The sequence below is a fragment of the Rattus norvegicus genome, chromosome 5 (genome assembly GCF_036323735.1).
Source record: "Rattus norvegicus strain BN/NHsdMcwi chromosome 5, GRCr8, whole genome shotgun sequence".
Classification (NCBI taxonomy): domain Eukaryota; kingdom Metazoa; phylum Chordata; class Mammalia; order Rodentia; family Muridae; genus Rattus; species Rattus norvegicus.
Window position 1 is genome coordinate 134,502,968 of NC_086023.1, and position 27,680 is coordinate 134,530,647.

The following is a 27,680-nucleotide window of genomic DNA, read 5'->3' on the forward strand; positions in this document are numbered from 1 at the left end:
CAAATAGAAACCGATAAAGAGAAACTTCAGCTATGATGTTCAAACATCCTTTGCAGCTAAAGAAACTGTTACAGCTAGTGCCAAGTAAATTTAGAAAAGGGGCAGGCCTGGTGAGAACCCGAAGATGCAAGCCAGCTTTCCAGAAGAAGCCTGGCGCGCAGAGGCTGCTGGTCGGGGGTAGGGGGTGGGGTGAATCCGGGCAGACTCCCGGGAGGAGACGCGCCACTACACCCACAGAGCGGGTGGGCTGAACCGAGAGCCGCCAGCCCTAAGAGTTGCTGTCCCTGCTCCACTCCAGCACCCGGAACCTTGAGCACGCGGAACTTCGGTGGCGGAACTCGGGCCTCGCGGACTTAGAGGGCGATGGAGCAGGCGCGCGGGCCGGGGGCCGAGGCTGACGCGCCAGAGGAGGAGGAGGGGGAGGCGCAGGAGGCCATGGCGGCTGTAGTGTCCGCTGCGGGTGGAGCGTGCCCCGCAGTCCTGCAGGTGGCCGGCCTCTACCGAGGCTTGTGTGCGGTGCGCAGCCGCGCCCTGGGGCTGGGGTTCGTGTCACCTGCACAGTTGCGCGTGTTCCCGGTGCGCCGGGGCTCGGGCCTGTCCTCCGGGGGAACAGACGGCGGTGGGGTCAGCGAGCTGGAAACTAACCCTTTCTACGACCGCTACCGCGACAAGATCCAGCAGCTGCGCAGGTGCGGTCCTGGCCGGGTTGGGGGTGGGGACTCGTGGCGTGCGGGCAGAGCTTCCGGAATGCGCTACTGTCCTGCATGGTGGGCTGGTACTGTCCCCACTATACCAATAGTTTGTTTCCAAGTTCAGAGAGACGAGGTCACTTGCCTAAGGTCACACCTCTGCAGAACCTTTGGATCATCGTCTTTGTGCTTAGTTCTCAGAACGCTCAGGAAAACTCTTAAAAGAGCCTTGTGAGGAAGGCAGCTCGGAGAAAGTTATCCCCTATCTAGAAAGGTGAAAATGAAGTCTTCGTCGAAGGCATTTGTTTGATTTGCTCAAGGTCAAAGTCAGTGGATACCTGCCCGAGAGATCAGGTTCACAGGCGCCCTGATTGCATGGACAGGAAACTGGGAGTGCCGCAAAAACATAGTGTTACTTTTGTATTGTCCATTGAACCCTTTCATTAACATAATTTGGAATCTGGAGAGAGGTAGAGGTTTGCCAGAGGTCACACAGTTGGTTAGGCTTTATCTAACCGAAACCAGAGTTCCTAAGGCTTCAGCTTCCAGAAGGTGAAACCTGGAGATGGAAGGGGCGTGGTTTAGTGGAAGAGAACTTGCTTGGTATGCACAGGACCTTGAGTTCTGTTCCCAGCACTGAAGAGTAAAAGTGTGGTAGGGCTATGGCTGTTAAGGTGAATATAGTGTGTGCCTACTTCCAGGTAGAAGGATGAAGGTAAAATGGAAAGGTGGTCTGAGAGAGTTCGGCACTATAGAAAGGCAGTTCTGAAAGGAAGCCACACGTCATGGGCTCTAAGTTCTCTGTATTTTGTCCCACTTTAATTCCACTCCCTTAAGTTCTTCGTCTTCACATGGGCGGCAGCATCCTCTAACTAGCATTTATCGATTCTAGCCTTGGAACCCTCTGCCTGTCAGTTTGTCAGGAATATAGTGAACAGCCATACTTTTTGAAGCAATGATGGAATAAACAAGTGAATATTTTTGCTCTCCTTCAAACATTAGATATTCTCAAATATTTATCATTTTTAAATAGTACTTGACCTGCAGTCCTCTCCACTATATCTCTCTGACCCTTTTACACACAAGCGTCTCCAAAGAGATGTCTCCTCACACTTAGTACTTAGCAGTTCCATTCATACCTAATCAGGAGCCAATAATGGCCTCTTTCCTTAATAGGTCATTCCCATCAACATTTTACACACTGATATTTCAGAAAGTGAGTTTTCCAGAATGCCCCATTGAATTCTTCAGTGTCCAAACTGCTCCGTGTGCCACATAAAGACTTCACACACTAGTCCCCATCACTCTCTCTAGACCAATCTGGTGCTAAAACTTCAAATAGTATGGTCTAAATCTAGCTCTAAAATAATTGGAGGAATGTGTTCCAAATATGAGAAATAACACAAAAGTACAGTCATGAAACCACCTCAGTCATTTAAGGATGTTTGAGCAGATTTTTGTTATGGTTATAATTATCAGCAGTGCTTGTGTACATATTTACAGATCTGTCTCTACAACTAGATAGTACGTTTCTTGAAGTAGGAACGGTGTATTAGCTATTTTCTATGCCAGAACTCTGCTGCCCAGGGCGCCCCTGTTTTCTATGCACTCACCATAAGCAAACTCAAATACATCTGTACTTACTAGCTGGGCTGACCCAGTCCTTCCAGATGGAAAGAAAAGATCAGCCTGTCTATATAGTAATGGAAAGAGTGACATTAAGTGTCACATCCAAACAGTTTTATGGAATAGACTGTACCCTATAATGTCTTGACTATGAAGGTCTACCAAAGGGTTAAACAAGATATCCTTGGCTCCTCACCCATAGTCTTGTGTGTCTCCCAGCCAAGTAGCTGGAGTTCTTGGATGATGTTTTCATATCTGAATACGAAACCAAGCATCCCATGGTCAGCTGCACATTCTGAAGTATTCTTAGTGACAATGGCCACCTCAGCCTAGCCTTCAAGCCTGAAGAGCATCCCCATTTTAAGATAAAAGATGAATTCTGATGTTCTGTCTGATAGGTCAGGGAGATACTCAGGTACTAAGTCTTCTTCCAAAGCATCGACTTGGAGCACAGGATCTAGGGTGGGTATAGAGGGAGACATCAAAACTTAGATATATATTCCAGTAAAACCTTAGCACCTAGTAGGCATGCTGTAGGACTCCTGCCCACAGAGGTGCCCCAGCAATGTGACTTTAAAGTATTCCTATCTTGAGTAGCTGCCAAACCTGAGAAAGCAAGCCCTACGTCACCTGAGGGAATGGCCTGCAAGAGAAAAGAGGAAGAAAACAGCGATGTGCTGCTGGTCCCTTGAGGCTTAACTTAGTTGAGTAACTGGCTTTGCTCTCCACTGTCCTGACTTTCAGGCTTCTACCCAATTCTTAACAACTGAACACAGACCCTTTAGCCTCGTGGTGCCTGTGTCTCTTCTCTGAGGAGGTAAAATGTGGCACTTCCTTATTTCAAAACCCAGAAAGGCCTGGTTGCTTTACCTTTATTTACCTTTTGTCAGGTCTGACCCAGCTGCCTTTGAGTCCCGCCTGGAGAAGCGCAGTGAGTTCCGAAAGCAGCCAGTGGGGCACTCCAAACAAAGTGATTTTATCAGGTGTGTGGAGCAGAAGGTAAGTATGGACCTTGGGGTTTGGTTGTGTCTTGTTGTATAAGTTCACTAGCCCTTACCCTTGAAGTATTCGCCAGTGACCAGAACGTCTCATCTTTACTCATTCTATGTCAGTAAATGTGTGCCCTGTTCTTGCTGGACAAGACCCTGTAGTCATGATGGAATGTGAAGGAAGGAAAAGAGAGTCTCCGCTCCTAAGAAATGTAGTCTAGGGATCAGGGTGCACATGGCACCAAGCTGTAAGGAAGCAGGGAAATATTTTCAATGGAGGTCCTGGGTTTGCTTTTTTTTTAAAAAAAAAAAACAGAGTCTCACTGTCTATCTCTGGCTGGCCTGGAACTTGCCCTGTAGACCAGGCTGGCTTTGGACTCATAGATTCTCTTGTCTCTGCCTCCTGAGAGCTGGGAGTAAAGTTGTGCACCACCACACCCAGCAAGATTTTTAGGAGGAGGAGGAGTAGTTATCTGTGTGTGTATGTCTGCATGTGAGGATGTGCACATGGCTGCAGAGGTAATTGAGTTTAAAAAGTAGAGGTAGAGTAACTTACCTGATAAGAAGATAAGCTTTTGAACCACATGCCAGCGACTGAATCATAGCTTTCAGCTACCAGCTAGGTAGTTATAGGCAAATCATGCAGCTTCTCTGTGCCTCCGTTTTGCCTATTTGTGAATTAGAAATAATAATAATACCTGCCTCACAAAGTCATGCCAAAGATTGAATGAACTAGTGCATGCTCTTCAGCACCGTCCCTAGCACATAAAAAGAGCTTGCTATATCCTTAGTCCCTGTGGTCCTTGAGCACCGGTGCTGGGGAAAGCATGTGGAAAGCTAGCAGTAATAATCTGACCACAACTCATAGGAGGAACTTTTGCATGGCTACTCAGAACACATGTCTATGTTATAACAAACAAAAACTTTTATGCAGCAGTGCTCTTGTGACGTGAAATACATTCTTCTTCTATGTTTAGTCTGGTTCTCACTCTGTCTCATCTGGAACTTAGAAGGTAACCCTCGTGAGCTCCCAGTAACCCTCCTATCTCAGCCTCCCATGTGCTCGAGTTGCAGGTGTGAGCCATCGTGCCAGGATAGTGCACTCTCACTTCTCACCTCCTAAAACATTCTGGTGACAACCCACGGAATCGGTTTTACAACATAGTTTGAAAACTTCTAATCTGGGAGGTGCACGGAACAAATTCTGGAGAGACTCGAGCCAGGCTAGACCCACTTTCAGTTGTTTCTGGCCCTTTTAGAGAGGAAGTGTATTAGCACATTTCTGTGACAGAAACAACCTTAATGAGGAAGGGTTGGTCTTTGCATATCGTTTCAGATTTGTCAGTACATCATGTCAAAGAGCATGTGGTCTCAGGACACAGAAAGAAAGAGATATAGAAAGAGACCAGAGTAAGACAGAGAGCCCTAAGAACACACCCTGACAACACACTTCCTGCAGATAGGCCCTGCAGCCTACCTTTTGTTACTACTTCTCAATATCATATTATAAACCCAACAAAGGATTCATCTGTTTATTAGGTCAGAGCCCTCGTGACCTAATCATCTCTGGCAGTACCTCACAGACTTATCCAGAGGTGTATTCCAGATCCCCTAGGCACCTCTCAGTCCAGTCAGTGTGCTATATAACAAAGGATTTTAACCATCACAAGAAGTCTATCTAATTAATAGAGAATCTGAGACCTCAGCAGGACGCTAGTGTGCTGAGGACACCTATCACTAGAAATGCAACTATCAACAGAAATAATCCATTTCAGAAAACACATCTCTCCATTTCCCCTCTAATCAGTGTCTGGTGGGGGATAGGTCAGAGGGCCAAGCACATCCTTCTAAGTGCAGGTGTAGTGTGAACTATACTGGGAGTCAGTGTCTATTAACACCCATTCTCATCTCTAGATCTCAGAATCCCAGCGGAAGGAAAACTGTCCTATCAGCAGTAACTCTAGAGCGTTAGAAACAGTGTTTTAAAGAGTGGATATGAGTGACTTCTCAGGAACAAAAGGACTTAATGAGATGGGCTACCTCCTTGCCTTGATTCATTTTCTGTCTTTCTGTCTTCCTTTCTTTCGTCCTTTCTTTTCTTTCTCTCTTTCTTTCCTTCTTTGTATAAGGAAAGTATAGTTTAATAGTCTGTCTCATCATGTATTTCAGACAGATGCCTTGGGGAAACAGCCTGTGAGCAAAGGATTCACTAAGGACAAGGTAGGTTTGTAATTAAATATAGAAATCCAAGCCTGAAGTCATACGGGACATCTATAATAAGAGACTGCAAATTTAAACATATTTATTGTGCTCAGGGAATTTTGTATAAGGCAATTTTTCCCAACAGTAGAGATGAGAGATATTTGTCTGGATTGTTGTGTCCTTGACATGACCTCTATCTTAAGTATGGGTCTAAGGATGCTAGAAGAAATTTGAAGGAAATGGGATACATTCCTTTCTATAGAAAGAAACTTTCCAAGTCAAAGCACCACACGAAGCTGTACCTTAGTGTGCAAACACAGAGCTCCGTGGTAGAACCGCAGCCAGTGTTTCTCCCTTCTTACCAGCTGCAAAGTGCTGCAGGACTCACTGGCGTGCAGGCATCTGGGGAGTGCTTGATGACCTAATAGATATTCCCCAGGAATAGAACTGTGAAGGTCTGTGTGGGAGCCGAGACTCACATTCTCTGAGCGTGAGTGGTTCTTGTACCTACTGAAGGTCTGCTTCACTGTGCTGACATTCTTTTCCACCAGGCTTTAGAGCTAAGCTGGGGTCCTTGTTGTCACCAACTGTAGATGTTAACTGCTATCTCTTTTTTCAAGACTCTCAGTTCAGTCTTCAATGTTGAGATGGTGAAGGACAAAACCGGAGAGGAAATAAAACAGGTAATGGATAAAAATGAGTAGGCAGGCTCCCTGAGATTATTTGCTCTGTGAACCAAGTCTGAGAATAGAAAAAGTCAAGACATTTTTCTTACACATTTTTCTATCCCAATAATAAATAGTCCTAAGGGACAAAAGTGATGAGTCACATAAATAACAGAGACATTAAAAAGTGTCTTTCTTTGTCTTGCTTTTATATGTCTAATGGCTTAGTTTTACCCTTTCATTTTAAGTCGTCAGAATTCTATACCTGGCCTGTACTACCTTTCCAAATAGGGTCCTGGTGGGATGGTGGTGAGCACAGCTGCCATCCAAGTAGCTTTCCTTTGCCTTATCTTAGCTGAGTGCCCTTAAGGTTCTGCTTGCCCTACAGAGAAGATAGTGTGCTGTTTAAAGCAGAGACTGTAGAGCTCGGTGGCACAGGCCTTTAATCCAAGTACTCAGGAGGCAAAGGCAGACAGATCTCTGTGAGTTCGAAGCCAGCCTGATCTACATAGTAAGTTCCAAGACAGCCAGGACTGTTGGTTACACAGAAAAATCCTGTCTCAAAAAAAAAAAAAAAAGGAAGAAGGAAAGAAGACTTTAGAAATGAGCTGCCGTTTTTAAGCCCTAGCTCTACCACTTATCTGACTGGCAAGTTAATTTCTCAGAGCCTTGGTTTCCCTACTGTAAAGTGGTAACAACTGCATTCCTACTTCTCAAACTATTTGAGAATTAAATGAGTTAACATTTGAGAAGCACTTAGAACGAATCCTGGCACAGAGTAAGTGCTGTAGCTGTCTTAAATGAAAACATACTGTGTTGGGAACTTGTTTGCAAATGTCCAGTGACAACCCCTCCCCAGCCCCCATTTTCATTTCCTTGGCCTTTGTGACCTAAGGACCTTCCATAGGCATTTCCTAGCCAGCTCTTGAAAGCCTTCGTGATCCACGCTGCCTGCTCTGTCTTTCTGTGCGCCTTGATTAGCATTGCTCACTCCTATTTATGACAGTAACTCTCGTCTCTTTAGCCTGTATGAAACTGTTCGAGGGCTCCTTACACTTCCATCACATTTTAGGTTTATGTGCTAATTAGCAGTATAATATTAAAGGAATAAGAAAAACAGGCAGGCATTTTGCTTGTTGCTTCATAGGTATTTCTTCATTAAATTCTAATGTCCACCCTTCAAAGTAGATGCTGTTATTCTCAATTTAAAGACATGGGGTTAAAAAATAAATATTTATGTAAAACAATGTTCTAAACATTGGTAATTATAATTTTTTAAAAAGAAATCAATCACCTCTGAAAAAATATTCATTATTTACATCTTACAATATCGAATTTCAGTCAAGATTTAGTTCTTTGTCTAAAACTAACCAAATACCTCTCAAAAATATACAAGTTCACTTTTGTCTTTAATGATAAAATTATATGTATGTGAAAGATTTATTTTGAAATATTTTTTATAATTTAATATCAGTAAATATTTGATTTGTTTGCCTAGTTTATGTTACATATACCCATAATCATTTCTTGGACAAAAGGAAGTCACAGGTAGAGAAACCTTAAGAAGTCCTGGTATAAACCAAATTCCCTCCCCCACTGCCAAGCAGCACTGAGAATTGGACCAAGACCTCATGCGTGCTAAGCACATGCTCTGCTGCTGAACTCTATCCCTAGCATCACAGGCATCTGATAGTGTTAGATCGCAGGGCATTGGCGATGGCATAGATCAATATCCTGCCTGCAAAGGGCTTGAAAACTAGGGAAGGAGGTGCATTCATCCACCATAGGCTGGCCTTCCACATCAGTCACTAATCACGAACACACTGGAGGATTGGCTCAGCCATTAAGAGCACTATTTGCTCTTGCTGAGGACCAAGAGGACCGAGGTTTGATTCCTAGCATCCACTAGGTGGCTCACAACCATCTGTAACAACAGTTCCAAGAGATCAAAATCTCTCCTGACTTCTTAGGGACATAAATGTGGTACACATGCATATGTATGTGCAAGCCACATAGTCATATACAAAATAATAAAATAAAAAATGTAAATGTGTTTTTTTAAAACAAAATGCACCATATTCTTACCCACAAGCCAGTGTGGTGGAAGCATTTCCTCAATGGAGGTTCCCTCTTCCTAAATAACTGTGTTCTGTCACATTGACATAAAACAAGCCAGCTCAGTCTCTAGAGAGATACGAAGTAGACAATTCATAGGAAAACTTCTGACTGAAATGATGAAGGAAAGCTACTTTCTGGGGGAAAATGCAGATAAACTTAGCCTTGATTATTAGAAAGAACTGGTAGGGAAGGTGGTCAGAGATAGGAAAAAGAAAACTCCAGTAAAAAAAAAAATAGGAGTAAAAGCCTTTACATAGAACATACCTATGAGCTGAGAGATAATACTGAAGATATTATATATAATATATTGTAAAGACAGACCCCTAGAAAAGACACCAAAATAATCCTCTTAATGTAATAAAACTATGGATGTTCTTCTTTTTCCGCTTTCTAATTTTATACTGTGTAAACCTGCTCACTACTTTTGGGTATTTACATCATGCCAGGCAGAGAGGTTGTGACCGCTCTGTATCCTAGTCAGACAGCAGATATCTGTTCCCTATATGTAGGACTTCCTGGAAGCAGAATTTTAAGAGCCATCTGTAATAAGCAATAAAAGCTAACATTATTTTAGTGTCTACTCTGCCAGTCTCAGTTCTATCAGTTCATTTAGTCTTCACACCAGTCCTATGAGGCTGGTGTCACTGCTGCTTTATCGATGTTGTCTAAAACATTTCAGTGATTTGCCCAAGGTAGAAAAGCTAGTAGATGGTCAGGGCTAGGGTTTGCGTCCCACGCCATGACTCCAGGCCCTAAACTCTGAAGGGCTTGCATTCTCTCTCTCTGAGAAGGTCCGCAGTTGGCTGGAAGGTGTGTGGGAAGAGGATAGAGAAACTGTGGAAACCTATCACAAACAAGATAAATCCTAACAACAGTAATTTCAGAGGTCATAGAAACTAGTTCTTTGACAAAGCTGATTCTGTAAAGGTTATTTTATTATATGTGTATGGGTTTTTTGCCTGTATTTATGTCTGTGCATCATCTGCATGCAGTACCTGTGGAGGCCAAGAGTGAGTGTCAGATTCCCTGGAACTGAAGTTACAGATGGTGTGAGCTGCTCTCTGGGCAGTAGGAGTTGAACCCCAGTGCTCTGCAAGCCATCTCTACAGCCCCTGTTGTTATTATCAGCTGACTGTGTGTGCGGGGGTGGGGGTGTACACATGAGTGCAGGAGCCTGCAGAGACCGAAGATATTGGATCCCATTGGTCTCCTGGCACTGGGGTTAGAGACGGTCAGTCATGAGCTGCCTGACATGGATGCTGAGAACCAAATTCACATCCTTCAAGAGCAGTAGATGTTATTAACCATTGTTAGCCATCTCTCCAGCTCCCAGAGTTGATTTTTAAGAAATGAACAGTTTAGGGCTTGGAGAGATGATTCAGGAGTGAAGAGAACTTTCTGCTTTTCTAGAGGGTCTGCGTTCAGTTTCCAGCATCCACATAAGGTGGCTCATAACTGCCTTTAACTCCAGCTTTAGGGGATCCAACACCTCTTTTGGCTTCCAAGGGCATCTACACACATGGCACACAGAGACATAGATATCTACTCTAAATAATGAATCTTAGGAGGCTGGAGAGATGGCTCTGCGGTTAAGAGCACTGACTGCTCTTCCAGAGGTCCTGAGTTCAAATCCCAGTAACTGTATGGTGGCTCACAACCATCTGTAATGAGATCTGATGCCCTCTTCTGATGTGTCTGAAGACAGCTACAGCGTACTTACATATAATAAATAAATCTTTAGAAAAAATGAATCTTAGAAATTCTGGTACTGAAATTTTAATCATATGCTAGTTGTAAAAACATTACAGTGGAGTTTTCCTCCCTATTATCAGATAGAATATACTCTGAGGATGAAAGCTATCCCTGTATCTTGGTATACATTGAAAAGGTAACCACATTGCCACAGGTCATTCACTTGCTTGTTTGTTTATTGCAGATTTGGCAGCAGTATTTTTCAGCAAAAGACACTGTCTACGCAGTTATTCCTGTAAGTAATTGGAGGGGAGATAGGAGTGTTTCAGTGTGAGGCCAGGGCTCCAACCCTCTCAGGCAATTGCCTTTACTTTTCCTCTGTTTATGATATCTCAGGAACTTACACTTTACAGCTCTAAGAGTTTTATTATGCCCTAAGCAACAAAGATTGGAAGCTCTATATGGTATATTTATGACTTTTGCTTTCCCTTTTTCTGGTTTAGAAATGTTTCCAAGTCTCTAACCAGAGAGGCTAGTGTAAGTTCATGATTCTGGCTGATTTCCAGATGCATTTCATTTTCATTTTCCAACCAAACTGGGGAGTCAAGACACTGCCACAGCACAGCTTCCTTCCCTTCTTGTGTGGATGGCAAATGCTGAGCTGACCTGGAGCCCTCTGGGCCTCTTCCCAGCTTTTCTCCTTAGTAAGCGGCACTTTCTTGGCTTTACCTTCTTGGAATTGTTTTAGAGGTGATTGCTGGCCATTGCTTTACCATAAGGCCTATGATTAAGAAATGACATGGCTGTCTTCTCTAGTTAAAACTATGTCTTACTCTAGACCAGACATGGTGGTGCGTACTTTTAATCCCAGTGTTTGAGAGGTAAAAACAGAGGCAAACAAATCCAGTTAGAGGCCAGCCTTGTCTATATAGCAAGTAAAAAAAGAAAGGCAGAGAGAGAGACAGACACAGAGAGATTACCTGTTGCCTTAAAGTTCACTGAAGAACACAGCTGTATTCTGAGACACTTACACAACTATAAGATTCAAGAGGAGACCGCACACAGAAGAAGAGTTAGGCCAGGCCTCTGGCTGTGAGGAACTCTCTGTCCTTTGTCTGTCCTTTAACTTCTTATACATCTGTGCTCTCACCTCCATGAAGGCCACGACCTAAGCAGTCAGTGCTTGTTAGGTTTTAGATCTTTCATACCAGCCCATTGAGCAGGCCTTCTCAAGTCTCCCTTGAGTCACCCGGTTCCTTGGAGACTTTGAACATTGGAGCACTTAATCTTCACACATAATCTGTAGCAATGAGCAGCAAAGCATGCATCAGGCTTTCCTGTGGTTTCATTATAAGAATGATTTGTAAAATGATGGAACTCAAAAGCCTGTTTCATCCATAATATAATTCTAGAATTCAGTTCTGGAAAAAAATCCAGTGTGACTATGGCTTTTCATATTTTCCTATTTGTGAGTTAATTTTATTCTTTTTTAACTTATAGAAAGAGAAGTTTGATGTGATCTGGAACCGGGCTCAGTCCTGCCCAACAGTAAGTCTGTACTGACTATATAGAATTGCTTATAAATACTACCAAATAGTCGATTTCAAACCAGTTCTTCTCATAATTAATGCTCTATTAACAGTGGTCCTCATATGCTAATCATATTGATAAGTGATATGTTTATTCTTATAAATGGCCTTTTAGCACTCTGCTATATATTAGGCCTTTTAATCTACAGTCTATATACATATGAAAAGGCACCATACAGCTAGTGTAATGATACATGCCTTTAATCCTATTCAGCCTGGTCTACATAGTAAGTTCCAGGCCAGCCTGGGCTATATAGAGAGACCCTGCCTCAATAAATAAATGAAGGAAGGAAGGATACTAGAAGGCCACTTAAGACCATAATCTTCACAACCTCCTTTAGGCTCCTACGTTTTCTTTACAGTTTTGTTAATGCTATTCTGATAATATGTGCCAGAAATAAACTAATGTTTTGATGCTGAAGTAGTGATCTACCACACGGTTCCAGGGAAAGGGAGTGAATAGCTGATGTGACAGCCAATTTGTCAGCAATGATTGTTAGGGTTTTTCTCAAACATTGCTTGCAGAAAATACCTTAGCAAATCAGAGATATATATCATACTGGTGGGCTGGATAGCAATATTGCTAAATGTCAGTTCTCAGATTTCATCTCTGATGCATTCCTTCTTAGATGGGTTGAGAAATGTGCATGGGTTTGTTATTCTATCACATAGTTAACTTCATAACTTCATCCCATAAAGCCAAGCATTATGGGATGGGGATATAACTCAGTTGGTAGGTTACTTTACCTAGCATGCACAAAATCCTAGGTTCAATTCCCAGTACCCCATCAACTGGGTATGGCAGCACATGCTTATTCCAAGTACTTGACGTAGAGGCAAGAGATTCAGGAGTCAGGTCATGCTTTGCTGTATATAAGTTTGAGGCCAGCCTGGGATACATGAGACGTTTTCTTTAAATTAAAAAAAAAAAAAAAAAAAAAAAAAAAAAAGGAAGCCAAAGGAAGGAAAGAAGGAAGGAAGAGAAAATTAAATATGCAAGCATTAAAGAAACAGAGTGCTACTAGTGATTAGACATTGAAGAAATGACTTCATTTATTCACCTGTCTGCTTGTTTTTCTGTTTCCCAGTTTCTTTGTGCACTACCAAGAAGGGATGGTTATGAGTTCTTTGTAGGACAATGGACAGGTACAGAGCTCCACTTCACTGCACTTATAAATATTCAGGTAGGTGACGTATGTCCTACAAACACATTGTAAGACTAGAACCCCTCCCTGGGGTTGGGGTCCAGAACTCCGCTGATTCCAACAGCGCCTGCTGCGCCGAGGATGAATTGCCATCATTGCGTATTGGCTGGCTTTCTGGGCCTCAGTACCAGATGTTTGAGTCAGAACCCCTTTCTCTAGCTTCACTCTCTTTCATCTCCTTCCACAGCCTCTGTGGCATCTGTTGTATGTGTCTAAACACAAGTGGGTCATTTTAACCCTAGCTATAAGCCCATTGAGGAATGCTTCCGTGTCTTACCTTTTCCAAAGTGCTAGATGAATAGTTTTCATTTCATTAATAGTCGTTTACTTGCTTTCTTTTCTTCTTTGTTTTATTTCCAATAATAGAGTAAAAAAATAGAGCTCAAAGTACACGTGAAGCTCTTTACAAAAAGAAGTCAGTATTTTAATTCATAGTAACTAGGATTGATGTTCCATATTTGGAGCTAATATCTGTTTTTGTTTTTGTTTTTTTTTTTAAAAGCATGTATTGTTTTGGCTTTAAAGTTGAGGCAGATGGCACAGAATAAAATGAAGGACCACGCTTTTGCATTGTAGTTTTGTAACTTGCTGAGCATTTGCAGTATTACAATTTGTTTTATAATTTGCAGAATGTTAGCATTAGATGGATATTATGCAGTAGGTGTTTTATACTTGTCACTTAATCTTCTCAAATATATCATGAAGTGGCTCCTGTTACTATTTCTATCTACAGAGAAGGTGAGCTTAGGGAAGTTGGTTTGCATTACTAAGTAGTAAACTATGTTGAGTCCGGGTTGTCTGACTCCAAAATCTGTAAGCTTAAACACTGACCATTGTCTTGAGAACCCTGCAAGGTCCTATGAGAAAAGGACTGCCCCAGTGGAGTTCATAGCTAAGAATAAGAGGAGGGTAAAAGTATAAACGCACAGAGGAATTGACAGATACCAAATACAGAGTAGATGCTGACTCTAGACTAGGACTGGAAAGAGGTACAGAGGGATCCTCATACTGCATGTCTGCCCTCGTTTGCTTTCTGTTGCTGTGATAAAACACCATTCTAGAAGCAACTTCAAGAAGAAAGAGTTTATTTGGGCTTACAGTTCCAGATTGGGGCTCCGTAATGGCTGGGAGACATGACAGCAAGTAGCCAGTGCAGGAAGCTGAGAGGTCATTCTTCAACAAGCATACAGTGGATAACGCACTGGAATTGGGCGAAGGTATAAACTCTCCTGGGCGCCTCTGCCCCCAAGATATACCTCCTCCAGCGAGGCTCCACCTCCTCAAAGTTCCAGAACTTTCCCCAAATAGCACCACCAACTGGGCAGCAAGTGTTCAGATACCTGAGTTTTAGGGTACATTTAACCATTGTAACCACCACAGTCTCTAATGTTTTCTTCCTTATATGGGTTGAGAGGTGTTTGTCTGTTTGTTATATTATCATGTATGAATTTCATAATGAACCGTCAGAAAGTCCTTCAGAAACATAATGATCAAAATAATTAGTATGTATTAGGGTTATGCCAGAGTGATCATTATGTTAGACGTGTGGTGAGAGAACTAAGAGGATGAACTGTGGAGAGTGCCTTAGCAATAGTTCAGTATGTACTTAAAGGATGCCTGCTGGAGCTCTAAAGCTGAAGCCCAAGGATCTGCTTGTAATATGGTTGTTTGCTTCTGTGCTATGTAAAGGCATTGGCTTTAAATTCAGCTTCTCTTCCTAGTCTAGACTTGAGGTCTGGTGACTTTGCTGATCATTCTTCATGAAGTTACACTTTTGTCATTTTTCTCTCCATTCTGCCCCAACCAGATAATATTTTAAAGCCACACAATAGAAATCTGGCTTGTGCACAAACTGTCCAGTGCTTGCTCTGGCTTAAAAGAGCTCAGACTTTAGAGCTGCCACAGGCAATAGATGAAATGCGCTAGTCTGTAGAAGTAGCAATTACACCAGCACATCACTTTCTTTAGAACTTCGCTTGGTAGCTGCCTGTACCATTTTGTTTTTAAATGTATGACTACAATGAAGGATTCACTGCCTTCGTAAACATTTCTGGGAAAAAAGCCAAATCTTTTCCAATTGAAGACACAAATAACACCATGAAAACTGTCAGTTCACTGTGCCTTTGCAGGCCTGACCTTGCCCCTACATACCAGTTCTCTAACTCACCAGCACCCAGGGGGCTGTTAAGAGCTAGCATTTCCTCCAGACTCTGTTGCTTTGAAATTGCAGTTCGTTGCTGTGGTGCCTTATTGAGCTTTGATAAGTGTTCCTCCATGCAGACCCGAGGGGATGCAGCAGCCAGCCAGCTGATTTTATACCACTATCCTGAACTTAAGGAAGAAAAGGGCATAGTGCTGATGACAGCAGAAATGGATTCCACATTTCTGGTAAGACTCTCCACTTGTCTCTCTGAGTTTACCGAGTAGGCCTGTAGTAGTACTCATTTCCATGCCTCAGGTTGAGATCAGGGAAAGATGCCTGTGTAGTTTGTTTTTCATGGTGGAAAACAATTTTGTCTTGCTTACATGTATCCAAGTTGAAGTACAGTTATCCACAGATAAGTAAGTGTTTTTGTTGTCAGTGGTATTTTGTTTCATTTTACTTTTTAATTGTGTGTGTGTGTACATACACTTTGGGAATGGGGCACATGGCAAGATGCCTGTGTAAGGAGTCAGAGGACAAGCTCTGGAGGTCCGTTCTCTTCCTGCCACCATCTAGCTTCCAGGGGTCAAACTCAGGTCATCTTGCAGCAAGCAACTAAACCCACTGAGCCCTGGAAATGGTTATTTTATTTCACACAGGGACTCACTATGTAGCCCTAGCTAGCCTAGAACTTGCTAAGTAGAGCAGATTGGCCTCAAACTCACAGAGATCCACCTGCCTCTGTTGGAATGCTGGGTCGAAGATGTCTGCCACCATGGCTAATGCTGAAAATCGTTTCATTCTCATTTGATCACAGCATCTTACCTGCCTTAAACTCTGTTGGAGATAAATTTTCATTTAAACTGAGATGAGGTCGTTTATAGTCATTACACTCATTTGATATAAAATATTACACATTTTATTAAGGAAGTATGTATGTGTTTGATTACGGATCATAACACAAAGTTACATATTATCTTCACCTATACCTATTAAAAATCCAGTAATACTGAAACCAAGACACATCTGGCCCTGGAGATTTCAAGTAAAATTACAGACTCATAGGTGACTTATGAAGTGTGGGATGAGCACAGAGTCTAAAGTAATCGTTGTGTCTTTATCTTCCTCTCCACTGTTCATGGCTATATAACATCCACCATGGGACTTCCTTTCCTCCTTTTCCAGTTGAACCATAGAATAGAACATCAGCCACACGCCCATAGCTGATGATGCCCATTGTTTTCCCGTGTGTTCAGGCACCAGAGACAGTTTTTTTTTTTTTTAAAGATTTATTTATTTATTAAGTACACTGTCTCTGTCTTCAGACAGACCAGAAAAGGGCATCAGATCTCATTACAGATGGTTGTGAGCCACCATGTGGTTGCTGGGATTTGAACTCAGGACCTCTGGAAGAGCAGCTAGTGCTCTTAACCTCTGAGCCATCTCTCCAGCCCCAGAGACAGTCTTAGGTCTGTCTAAGGCTTGCTTATTTCAGTTCCATCTGACTGACAGCAGTTGTGTAGGACGCCTTCAGAAGACTGGGCACTGTAAAGCCTCTTCCTCCATTACAGCATCCACTTATGTTTCCTCTTTGTCTTTTACCAGCTGCATAGGGAGAAAGAAATGGTTTCCCTAGACTACTGTCTCACAGCAACAGTAGTCTCCACACTGGAACACAGTGGGGACTCTGCTTCCCTGACTGTTATTCCTGCCCAGTCTTACTTCTCTGGATATTTCCTTCCTCCTAAACCATGCAACATTTAACTGGAAGACACTGATCCCAGAGTCCTACTATAATATGCATTTGCCATCAGTTGAAATAAAGGCTGCAGAAAGAGTAGTTTTGGGTGGAAAATCAAGATCTTACTTTTGAAATATTAAATCTGAGATGTCTAGTAGCTATCCATATAATGCAGTCAGGTAGATACATTAGCCTAATGTTCAGAAAAGCTGTAGTATATAGATTGTATGTAAAGCCACGGACTGAGTGAATACCAAGAAAATAAATGAGGGTGCAGAAGAGAAAAGTTGTAAGAACTAAGTCCTAAAGGGATGAGGAAAGGTCAGCAAAGGAAAGTAAGGAAAATCACTAGAAATGAAGGTAAAATGTTGTAAGCAACAGGGAGGGTTTAGTCGGCCAATCTAACCTGCTTATAGGGCAAATGAAATAAAAGACTGAAGTTTTACAAGATTTATAGACATGGAAGTGTTTGGGGACCAAGAATAGTTTCAGAGAAATGGTGTGATTATAAGCATGATTAAATTTAAGAAAGATGGGAAGAGAAATTAGAAAGGGCAAACATTAACTTTTTCAAGAGAAGGAAAGTAGGGTGTTGCATGGAGGAAACAGCAGTTGGGGACAAGGTTGTCTTTTTTTTTTTTTTTTAATAATTTTTTTTTTGGTTCTTTTTTTTTTTTCGGAGCTGGGGACCGAACCCAGGGCCTTGCACTTCCTAGGCAAGCGCTATACCACTGAGCTAAATCCCCAACGACAAGGTTGTCTTTTGTTCTAAATATTGGATAAATAATATGGAAATCTATGGTAGGGAGAAGAATATTAGCCATCTAGGAGAAAGAAAAGGAATCATATTCTGGGTGAGCAGGTCTGGAAATGAAGGCATCTTTTACCAGGAGTTTAATAATGGGAAAGTCAGGAAATGAGGAGAGGTGCGGGGTAGTTACATGGATAGAGGTAGTGCAGAGGTGCGGGGTATTAGAGGATAGAGGTAGTGCAGAGGTGCGGGGTAGTTACATGGATAGAGGTAGTGCAGAGGTGCGGGGTATTAGAGGATAGAGGTAGTGCAGAGGTGCGGGGTAGTTACATGGATAGAGGTAGTGCAGAGGTGCGGGGTGTTAGAGGATAGAGGTAGTGCAGAGGTGCAGGGTATTAGAGGATAGAGGTAGTGCAGAGGTGCGGGGTAGTTACATGGATAGAGGTAGTGCAGAGGTGCGGGGTGTTAGAGGATAGAGGTAGTGCAGAGGTGCAGGGTATTAGAGGATAGAGGTAGTGTAGAGGTGCGGGGTAGTTACATGGATAGAGGTAGTGCAGAGGTGCGGGGTAGTTGGAGGATAGAGGTAGTGTAGAGGTGCGGGGTAGTTAGAGGATAGAGGTAGTGCAGAGGTGCGGGGTAGTTGGAGGATAGAGGTAGTGTAGAGGTGCGGGGTGTTAGAGGATAGAGGTAGTGCAGAGGTGCAGGGTATTAGAGGATAGAGGTAGTGTAGAGGTGCGGGGTAGTTACATGGATAGAGGTAGTGCAGAGGTGCGGGGTAGTTGGAGGATAGAGGTAGTGTAGAGGTGCGGGGTAGTTAGAGGATAGAGGTAGTGCAGAGGTGCGGGGTAGTTAGAGGATAGAGGTAGTGCAGAGGTGCGGGGTAGTTACATGGATAGAGGTAGTGTAGAGGTGCGGGGTAGTTAGAGGATAGAGGTAGTGCAGAGGTGCGGGGTTGTTAGAGGATAGAGGTAGTGCAGAGGTGCGGGGTTGTTAGAGGATAGAGGTAGTGTAGAGGTGCGGTGTTAGAGGATAGAGGTAGTGCAGAGGTGCGGGGTAGTTACATGGATAGAGGTAGTGTAGAGGTGCGGGGTATTAGAGGATAGAGGTAGTGCAGAGGTGCGGTGTTGTTAGAGGATAGAGGTAGTGCAGAGGTACGGGGTAGTTAGAAGATAGAGGTAGTGCAGAGGTGCGGGGTAGTTAGAGGATAGAGGTAGTGCAGAGGTGCGGGGTAGTTGGAGGATAGAGGTAGTGCAGAGGTGCGGGGTAGTTAGAGGATAGAGGTAGTGCAGAGGTGCGGGGTTGTTAGAGGATAGAGGTAGTGCAGAGGTGCGGGGTAGTTAGAGGATAGAGGTAGTGCAGAGGTGCGGGTAGTTACATGGATAGAGGTAGTGCAGAGGTGCGGGGTATTAGAGGATAGAGGTAGTGCAGAGGTGCGGGGTAGTTAGAGGATAGAGGTAGTGCAGAGGTGCGGGGTATTAGAGGATAGAGGTAGTGCAGAGGTGCGGGGTAGTTACATGGATAGAGGTAGTGCAGAGGTGCGGGGTATTAGAGGATAGAGGTAGTGCAGAGGTGCGGGGTATTAGAGGATAGAGGTAGTGCAGAGGTGGGGGGTTGTTAGAGGATAGAGGTAGTGCAGAGGTGCGGGGTAGTTACATGGATAGAGGTAGTGCAGAGGTGCGGGGTAGTTACATGGATAGAGGTAGTGCAGAGGTGCGGGGTAGTTAGAGGATAGAGGTAGTGTAGAGGTGCGGGGTATTAGAGGATAGAGGTAGTGCAGAGGTGCGGGGTAGTTACATGGATAGAGGTAGTGCAGAGGTGCGGGGTATTAGAGGATAGAGGTAGTGCAGAGGTGCGGGGTATTAGAGGATAGAGGTAGTGCAGAGGTGCGGGGTAGTTGGAGGATAGAGGTAGTGCAGAGGTGCGGGGTAGTTACATGGATAGAGGTAGTGCAGAGGTGCGGGGTATTAGAGGATAGAGGTAGTGCAGAGGTGCGGGGTATTAGCGGATAGAGGTAGTGCAGAGGTGCGGGGTAGTTACATGGATAGAGGTAGTGCAGAGGTGCGGTGTTAGAGGATAGAGGTAGTGCAGAGGTGGGGGTAGTTACATGGATAGAGGTAGTGCAGAGATGCGGGGTGTTAGAGGATAGAGGTAGTGCAGAGGTGCGGGGTATTAGAGGATAGAGGTAGTGCAGAGGTGGGGGGTTGTTAGAGGATAGAGGTAGTGCAGAGGTGCGGGGTAGTTACATGGATAGAGGTAGTGCAGAGGTGCGGGGTATTAGAGGATAGAGGTAGTGCAGAGGTGCGGGGTATTAGAGGATAGAGGTAGTGCAGAGGTGCGGGGTAGTTACATGGATAGAGGTAGTGCAGAGGTGCGGGGTATTAGAGGATAGAGGTAGTGCAGAGGTGCGGGGTAGTTGGAGGATAGAGGTAATGCAGAGGTGCGGGGTAGTTACATGGATAGAGGTAGTGTAGAGGTGCGGGGTATTAGAGGATAGAGGTAGTGCAGAGGTGCGGGGTAGTTACATGGATAGAGGTAGTGCAGAGGTGCGGTGTTAGAGGATAGAGGTAGTGCAGAGGTGGGGGTAGTTACATGGATAGAGGTAGTGCAGAGATGCGGGGTGTTAGAGGATAGAGGTAGTGCAGAGGTGCGGGGTATTAGAGGATAGAGGTAGTGTAGAGGTGGGGGGTTGTTAGAGGATAGAGGTAGTGCAGAGGTGCGGGGTAGTTACATGGATAGAGGTAGTGCAGAGGTGCGGGGTATTAGAGGATAGAGGTAGTGCAGAGGTGCGGGGTATTAGAGGATAGAGGTAGTGCAGAGGTGCGGGGTAGTTACATGGATAGAGGTAGTGCAGAGGTGCGGGGTATTAGAGGATAGAGGTAGTGCAGAGGTGCGGGGTAGTTGGAGGATAGAGGTAATGCAGAGGTGCGGGGTAGTTACATGGATAGAGGTAGTGTAGAGGTGCGGGGTATTAGAGGATAGAGGTAGTGCAGAGGTGCGGGGTAGTTACATGGATAGAGGTAGTGCAGAGGTGCGGGGTATTAGAGGATAGAGGTAGTGCAGAGGTGCGGGGTAGTTACATGGATAGAGGTAGTGCAGAGGTGCGGGGTAGTTACATGGATAGAGGTAGTGCAGAGGTGTGGGGTATTAGAGGGTAGAGGTAGTGCAGAGGTGCGGGGTATTAGAGGATAGAGGTAGTGCAGAGGTGCGGGGTAGTTACATGGATAAAGGTAGTGCAGAGGTGCGGGGTAGTTAGAGGATAGAGGTAGTGCAGAGGTGCGGGGTGTTAGAGGATAGAGGTAGTGCAGAGGTGCGGTGTTAGAGGATAGAGGTAGTGCAGAGGTGCGGGGTATTAGAGGATAGAGGTAGTGCAGAGGTGCGGTGTTAGAGGATAGAGGTAGTGCAGAGGTGCGGGGTGTTAGAGGATAGAGGTAGTGCAGAGGTGCGGGGTGTTAGAGGATAGAGGTAGTGCAGAGGTGCGGTGTTAGAGGATAGAGGTAGTGCAGAGGTGCGGGGTATTAGAGGATAGAGGTAGTGCAGAGGTGCGGTGTTAGAGGATAGAGGTAGTGCAGAGGTGCGGGGTGTTAGAGGATAGAGGTAGTGCAGAGATGCGGGGTATTAGAGGATAGAGGTAGTGCAGAGGTGGGGGGTATTAGAGGATAGAGGTAGTGCAGAGGTGGGGGGTATTAGAGGATAGAGGTAGTGCAGAGGTGCGGTGTTAGAGGATAGAGGTAGTGCAGAGGTGCGGTGTTAGAGGATAGAGGTAGTGCAGAGGTGGGGGGTATTAGAGGATAGAGGTAGTGCAGAGGTGGGGGGTTGTTAGAGGATAGAGGTAGTGCAGAGGTGCGGGGTAGTTACATGGATAGAGGTAGTGCAGAGGTGCGGGGTATTAGAGGATAGAGGTAGTGCAGAGGTGCGGGGTAGTTGGAGGATAGAGGTAGTGCAGAGGTGCGGGGTAGTTACATGGATAGAGGTAGTGCAGAGGTGCGGGGTGTTAGAGGATAGAGGTAGTGCAGAGGTGCAGTGTTAGAGGATAGAGGTAGTGCAGAGGTGCGGGGTATTAGAGGATAGAGGTAGTGCAGAGGTGCGGGGTATTAGAGGATAGAGGTAGTGCAGAGGTGCGGGGTAGTTAGAGGATAGAGGTAGTGGCAGCTTGCAGAAGTTCTTGCCAAGTTGTTTTGTTTTGTTTATGTAAAGAAAAGCCATCAGTTCAGGGTAAACATAGCATGGGGTTAGATATTTGAGTCAAAAAGAGATAGTATGCCAGACCTTTAATCCCAGTACTGAGGAGGAAGAGACAGGTGGGTCTAAGACCAGAGAATAAAGCTGAGTAAAAAGGAAAATGAAAAGGTAAGACACCAAGAACAGTGAACTTGAGTTGCAGATGTCTCAGATGATCCTGGACAGGACGTCATCATTGATGGCAAAGTGTGTGCTCTAAATGTGACACAGAGGCTGTACTGTGCACTTAAACTGGTGTTGGCTATGCTTAAATGAACCCTACAGGTAGATCACAGGAGACTTTTTCTTGGTTTGTTCTGTCTCACCACTTCACTCTGATAGTCTCAGACTGATGCAGTCTATCATTAAGGTTTGGAGGGGTTGTTTTGTTTGGTGGGGGCTTGGAGTTTTTTTGTTGGTGGTGGTGGTGGTGACTTTTTGGCTTCATTTGATGACATACCAGATAATACTTTTCCTTGTATAAACCACATTGACTGTGATATCCCAGCATACATGGCTCAGCAGATAAAGCTACTATCACCAAGCCTGATGAGCTGAGTTCAGTCCCCAGGACTCACATAGTAAGAGAAAAGAGCTAACTCTTGGAACTTGCTCTCTGACCTCCATTGGATGAGCCATGGCACAGCTGCTCACATACATAGACACATAATAAATTCATAAGGGAAATGTAATTTTAAAAGATGTGCTTTATTATTTTTAGTCATGTGTGTATATGTAGGCCTGAGTGGGAGTATGTGCATGTGAGTGCAGGTGTTCTCAGTGGCCAGAGGCGTTGGATATCCCAAGAGCTGGAGTTGCTTGTAGTTTGAGCCACCAGACCTGGATGCTGGAAATTGAACTCAGGAATAACACATGTTCTTAACCACAGCCCACCTCTCCAGCCCCAATTTAAAAGTAAAAGGTTTAAATGGATGCTCTGTAGAAGAAATACAGTATACAAAGACAAGAAGCACAGCCATGGTTTTTATAAACTTATCCACATCATTTTATAACTACATATGGCAGACTTTTCTCCCAATGCTAAGAATTCAACATAGGCCTGGCATTTGCCAAGGCAAGTCCTTTATCACAGAGTTAAGTCCCGGCCCACACAACATATTTTGGGCAGTAATTTAAGTGTATTTTTTCCCCTATATTTGGGTGAGGTACTTTTGTCTGTAAAAGCATGGTAATAATAGACAAATATTTCTGGCCAGCTAGAACTGTAGAGTATGTAGAAAGCAGTAGTTCCTTCAGTCAAGTGTTTCTTCCTTTCACTCCATTTACTGTTATTGTATGTGTGTGTGCACATGATGGGAGGAATTCTAACCACAAAGCATGTATATGGAGATCAGAGGACAGCTTTGTTAAGTCAGTTCTCTCCATCCATCTTTCCTTGAGCTCCAGGGATCAAGCTCAGGCCTAAGGGAAGCGCCTTTACCAGCTAAGCTATCAGCAGCCCTCAGTTAATTCTTCCATTAGGTTCTAAGGATATTACCCGTGCATCCCCCTATATCCCTCCTGTCATGCTGCTCACCGTTTCCTTACGATGCCCTTTCTGTGCCTTGGAAATGATCATAAATGGTTACATAACAGACTGCTCCACGTTGTGGTGGACTACAATGACGAGCTTTACCTCACAGCTTCTGTGGAACAGGGTGTTCCTGGCTCCAATCTCGTGAGGTTGCTGTCAAGATGTCACTAGGACTACAGTCACCTGAAGGCTGACTGGGCTTTAGAGTCCCCTTGTTACCTGTACACATTGGCTCTTCTTTGGGGCTACTTGAATGTCCTCATGATATGGCAGCTTTCCCCAGAACAAGTGATTCAAGATATATTCTTTTATGTTCTAATAGCAAGAGCCATTCCCAATCATTTCCCCATAGTCTAGCTGCTAGAAGCAACTCATTAAGTACAGCCTCACACTAGGAATGGAGATTGAACTCTACCAAAGGAGGAAGGACCATGATAATTGTGGACATTTTAAATCATCACAACTGGCTTTGCCATGTTTTCCTGACTGGGGTGCTGTCAAGAACAAGATAACAGGTTGTATTCAAGTATGTCTAATTAGTCAATAACTTAGTACTTGCAAACTTATTCTTAGTGCTAGGTAACTCTTACCCCTCTTGCCAGGATGTAGGTAATGGTTATTTAGGAACTAAACTGAGACATTGTGAACATTTGAACTAACTTATCAGCAAAGGTCATGTATAGGAACATAAAATAAGTCATGATGTCTGTATCTTTGAAGAATTTATATTAGAGAATCCAGACCAAAAACTGACTAATATAAGAGAAGATGCTGACAGTGGTAAATAAGATGCCTTGGTTCCGTGGAAGGAAAATCTACCCAAGACGTGAGAGGTCAGGGAGCCAGGGAAGTTTTCCAGGAGCAGTGACTCCGCCACAGAACTCAGGCACACAGCTTCGGGGCTGTGCAGGGGGTGCCTCACTGCTCTCGTTGCCTTGCAGAACGTTGCCGAGGCGCAGTGCATCGCCAATCAGGTTCAGCTCTTCTACGCCACTGATCGGAAGGAGATCTATGGGCTAGTAGAGACCTTTAACTTCAGACCAAATGAGTTCAAATATATGTCTGTCATCGCTGAATTGGAGCAAAGTGGACTTGGAGCAGAACTGAAATGTGCCCAGACCCAAGATAAGACTTAGAGATATCTGGATTGGCCCTTCACAGTGCTGACTCAGTCCTGGATAGCCTGAAGCCCACCCACGCCCTTGAATTCCAGAGCTCAGCATCTGCAGCAAGCAGTCTGTCAAGAGTTACTGTGTGTGCAAGAAGTGATTGTGGACCTGAACCCTACTACTTGATATTCAGGAACAAAGATATACAAATATTCTGATAATTACCTCTCAGCATAAGGGTTCCTGTTCAGTGTTTCTGGCCTTTAGAATGAGAAACATTCAGAGATGCATATGACTATTGGCTGGGTTTTATTTCGTGTAATAGTGCAGTTGCATTCTGGCCGTTTTGACCTCATAGCTCCCAGTTCTGCGTCTTCATAATTGTATGTAGCAATAAGCTTGAAGATCCTAGAGATGTTGGCTTTATGGACTCTTTCCATGCACCAGTGAGCTGGCTAAAACCATAACCCAAAAATCTGGCCAGACTCTAATACAGCCAGCGATTCTCACCAGAATAAAGACTTGTAGATGCCCCTCCAGAGTTGCCTTCAATGTAACTCAGTGAATTACGGGTATACTCAAATAGACAGGTACAGTGCCTGCATACTGTTAAACTTTAGCTTATGGCCCTACTCCCTGAACTCCGCCTGTGAGAAGCCAATGAATCACTACAGTGTAAATAAAACCTTTTTCTAAGGAGATCATTAGATTTGCATGATTAAAAAAATAAGTGTAATGTGAATTGGGTTCAAATGTTCCCAGATTGGACATAGGGAATGCAGCAATAAAATAAGTCTCGTTTTCAGTTCCTGTTACACAGAATAGTGGAAACTAAGCTTTATACTGTTGGTGGCATCCATGTCGTGGGTTAATTTTATCAGAACTTGTCTTGAGGCTCAGTGATTTCTTGAAACACCAGAAATAAGCAAGTTATTCCCCAGCACCAGAAGCACATGTCGCTTTGTGGCTCCAAGTTCATTGGTGAAAAAGGATGGTAGGTCCATACCAAAGCCCTGGGTGTCCCCCAGCATTATTGGCTCTCCCTGTACCACACCTGTCATTTGGTCTTAATCTGCCACCAACTGATCTTGTTGGATGCCACCAAATACTGTGAGTAGAAACTTAAGTAGTGTTTTCAATTTATTGTATATGTTCTTCTTTACGGTTGTTTTGTTTTGTTTTGTTTTGTTTTGTTTTTTAGGGTAGGCCTCTCCCAAAGCGTTTTAAGTAGGGGTGGTAGTTTGAATAAAAATGACCTCCGTAGGGTCATGTATTTGAATGTTTAGTTGCCAGGGAGTAGAACCATTTGAAGGTGTGTGTGTGTGTGTGTGTGTGTGTGTGTGTGTGTGTGTGTGTGTCTGTCTGTCTGTCTGTCTGTCTGTCTGTCTGTCTGTCTGTCTGCACCTGCTTGTGGTCCGGATGTATCTCTCAGCTATTTCTCCAGTACCATGCCTGCCTGCTGCCATGCTGTCTGCCATGATGGTAGTGGACTACGCCTCTGAAACCGTAAGCTAGCCTCCAATTAAATGCTTTCTTTTGTAAGAGCGGCCTTGGTCATGGGATCTCTTCACAGTAATAGAACAGTGACTAAGGAGGCTTGGCCATCCCATTCTTTTCTGAAGCGAGAAACATAATGTTTACTTAACTGAAGAAGCTGTGCTGTATTTTGGGCTTTTCTAAAGGTTAAGTTCATCTCTAATGCAGCTTCTAGACCCCACTATGGTCTCAAGTGCGCATTTTGAGAAATTTGAGTCCTATCAACCCTGCCATTTTCCTTAAATGCCTTTCAAGCTTCTGACCGATATATGTGCCAAGATTCTTAGGCATTTGGTAGGGTTGTTTTTGTGGGTGTCCATTTATGTCTGTTTTCTCTCCAGATAGACCCAGTTCTTAGCCATAGAACATTTCCATGATGCCTCCACTAGATGGTAAAAACATGAGAGAAAAAAAGAACTAACCATTTATTTCATAGTTCTTCCCAGCTTTGCCCTCAGTCCCATCTTGCCAAAGAAGGACGATGCTTCCACTGGTAATTATAGCAGACATGACTAAAGTACCATCTGAATGTTGCTAATATTTATTTTACTAAAGAGAGCTAGCAAATAATAAGTGAAAATCCCAGCAGTTAGTCTATACATTTGTTCCCTGACTCCCGAATGGTGTTTCTAAGATGGTGGTAGGCTTTGAAGCTTGTTGAATTGGTTCAGATATCACCGTTACTTTCATTAGCTTGTTAATGACTAATTACTTTAAGTCTTACTTTTCTTCTGAACATGAGGATGATCTCTACCTCATAGGATCATTGTGAGACTCCAGTTAGCTTATATACAGAGTAAGTGGATCTAGTCCATGCCGAGTTCCTTCCTCTCCTTCACTTCTCTGCTTCATTAAAGACCAATACAGGGTCCCGAATTATATTCGGGCCCTGAGTTCAGTTCCCAGCACCAGACAGGAAGGAAGTTAAGTCAGCATTTCAGATGTACAGACCACTCTTCCTTTCCACTTAAACAAGTTCTAACTCACTGATTCTTAACCTGAGATACAGTGGAATCACTTCAGAGCTCTTTAAAATGCAGTTCCGGGGCCCTGACCTGCTGAATCAACTCGTCCCAGTGCCGAACAAAGCACTGGGAACCTACATTTTAGTATGCGTTGTAGCTAACTCTGATGTAGGTGAGTGGTGAGCAAACCATTGCCTTACCTGTTCCTTATAGAAGTGTCCACTAGGGTTGGGGATTTAGCTCAGTGGTAGAGCGCTTGCCTAGGAAGCGCAAGGCCCTGGGTTCGGTCCCCAGCTCCGGGGAAAAAAAAAAAGAAGTGTCCACTAGATGGGTCTTTCTCACCTGCAGACATTCACATGGGATTTAGATTCTCTGTTCTCTGTCTTCCTGATAATCCCTATTCCTGATAGTTCCAGTGTGCCCCACTTACAGTGTATTATATTTTCTTGGGTGTGTTTACCCCACTAGACTGTGAGCTCCTTGCGAGTCAGGATGTATCTTTATTCTCAGTGCCAGAGACATGACCTGAACCACAGAAGAAACTCAACTGTTGAACAAATAAATGATACAGATTTTAACCACAAGCTCTTACTGACTGCATTTCTCTGTTAAATCCTATAATGTTGTGGTTTGAATGTAAGTTTCCCCACAGCTCCCGTGATTGAACCTGCGGTCCACAGCTGGCAGCACTACCTGGGGATGGGGGGTATGAAACCTTTAGGAGGTGGGACTTCACTGGCAAAGGTAGGTCAGGAACATGTCCTTAAAGGTTGTATAAGATCTTCTAATTCAAGATGACTGTTCAATATGAACAAGCCTTAGCTACCACTTCCCACTGCCATGAACTTTGCCAGGCCTTCTGAGCCATGATGGACTATGCCTGCTGAAAGCAGGAGCCCAAATGAACC

At 44.0% G+C, this 27,680-nt stretch overlaps 1 protein-coding gene across 3 annotated transcripts; it reads left to right on the plus strand.

Annotated features, from left to right (window-relative positions):
* The first annotated feature begins 196 nt into the window (after positions 1-196).
* Positions 197-27,356, plus strand: Atpaf1 (ATP synthase mitochondrial F1 complex assembly factor 1). 3 transcript variants are annotated; one of them, NM_001107959.2, is made up of 9 exons: positions 197-689; positions 3,206-3,314; positions 5,474-5,524; positions 6,127-6,189; positions 10,226-10,276; positions 11,482-11,529; positions 12,659-12,754; positions 15,056-15,163; positions 24,104-26,254. In NM_001107959.2, the coding sequence occupies exons 1-9, from the start codon at positions 364-366 to the stop codon at positions 24,296-24,298; spliced, it is 1,047 nt and encodes a 348-aa protein (NP_001101429.1). In that variant the 5' UTR covers positions 197-363; the 3' UTR covers positions 24,299-26,254. The 3 variants fall into 3 exon arrangements, with proteins under 3 accessions (NP_001101429.1, XP_038965916.1, XP_017448873.1); XM_017593384.3 differs by having other exon boundaries at positions 669-689; positions 3,206-3,298; positions 24,104-27,356; XM_039109988.2 differs by lacking the exon at positions 24,104-26,254 and having other exon boundaries at positions 364-689; positions 15,006-15,108.
* Positions 27,357-27,680: the final 324 nt, after the last annotated feature.

What these genes read in the sequence shown, in the direction of transcription:
- Atpaf1 (NM_001107959.2), top strand. Translation starts at nt 364, where the DNA reads ATGGAGCAGGCGCGCGGGCCGGGGGCCGAGGCTGACGCGCCAGAGGAG. An exon ending in CTGCACTTATAAATATTCAG is followed by an intron (nt 12,755 to 15,055) that starts GTAGGTGACGTA and finishes TCCTCCATGCAG; the next exon opens with ACCCGAGGGGATGCAGCAGC. An exon ending in AAATGGATTCCACATTTCTG is followed by an intron (nt 15,164 to 24,103) that starts GTAAGACTCTCC and finishes GTTGCCTTGCAG; the next exon opens with AACGTTGCCGAGGCGCAGTG.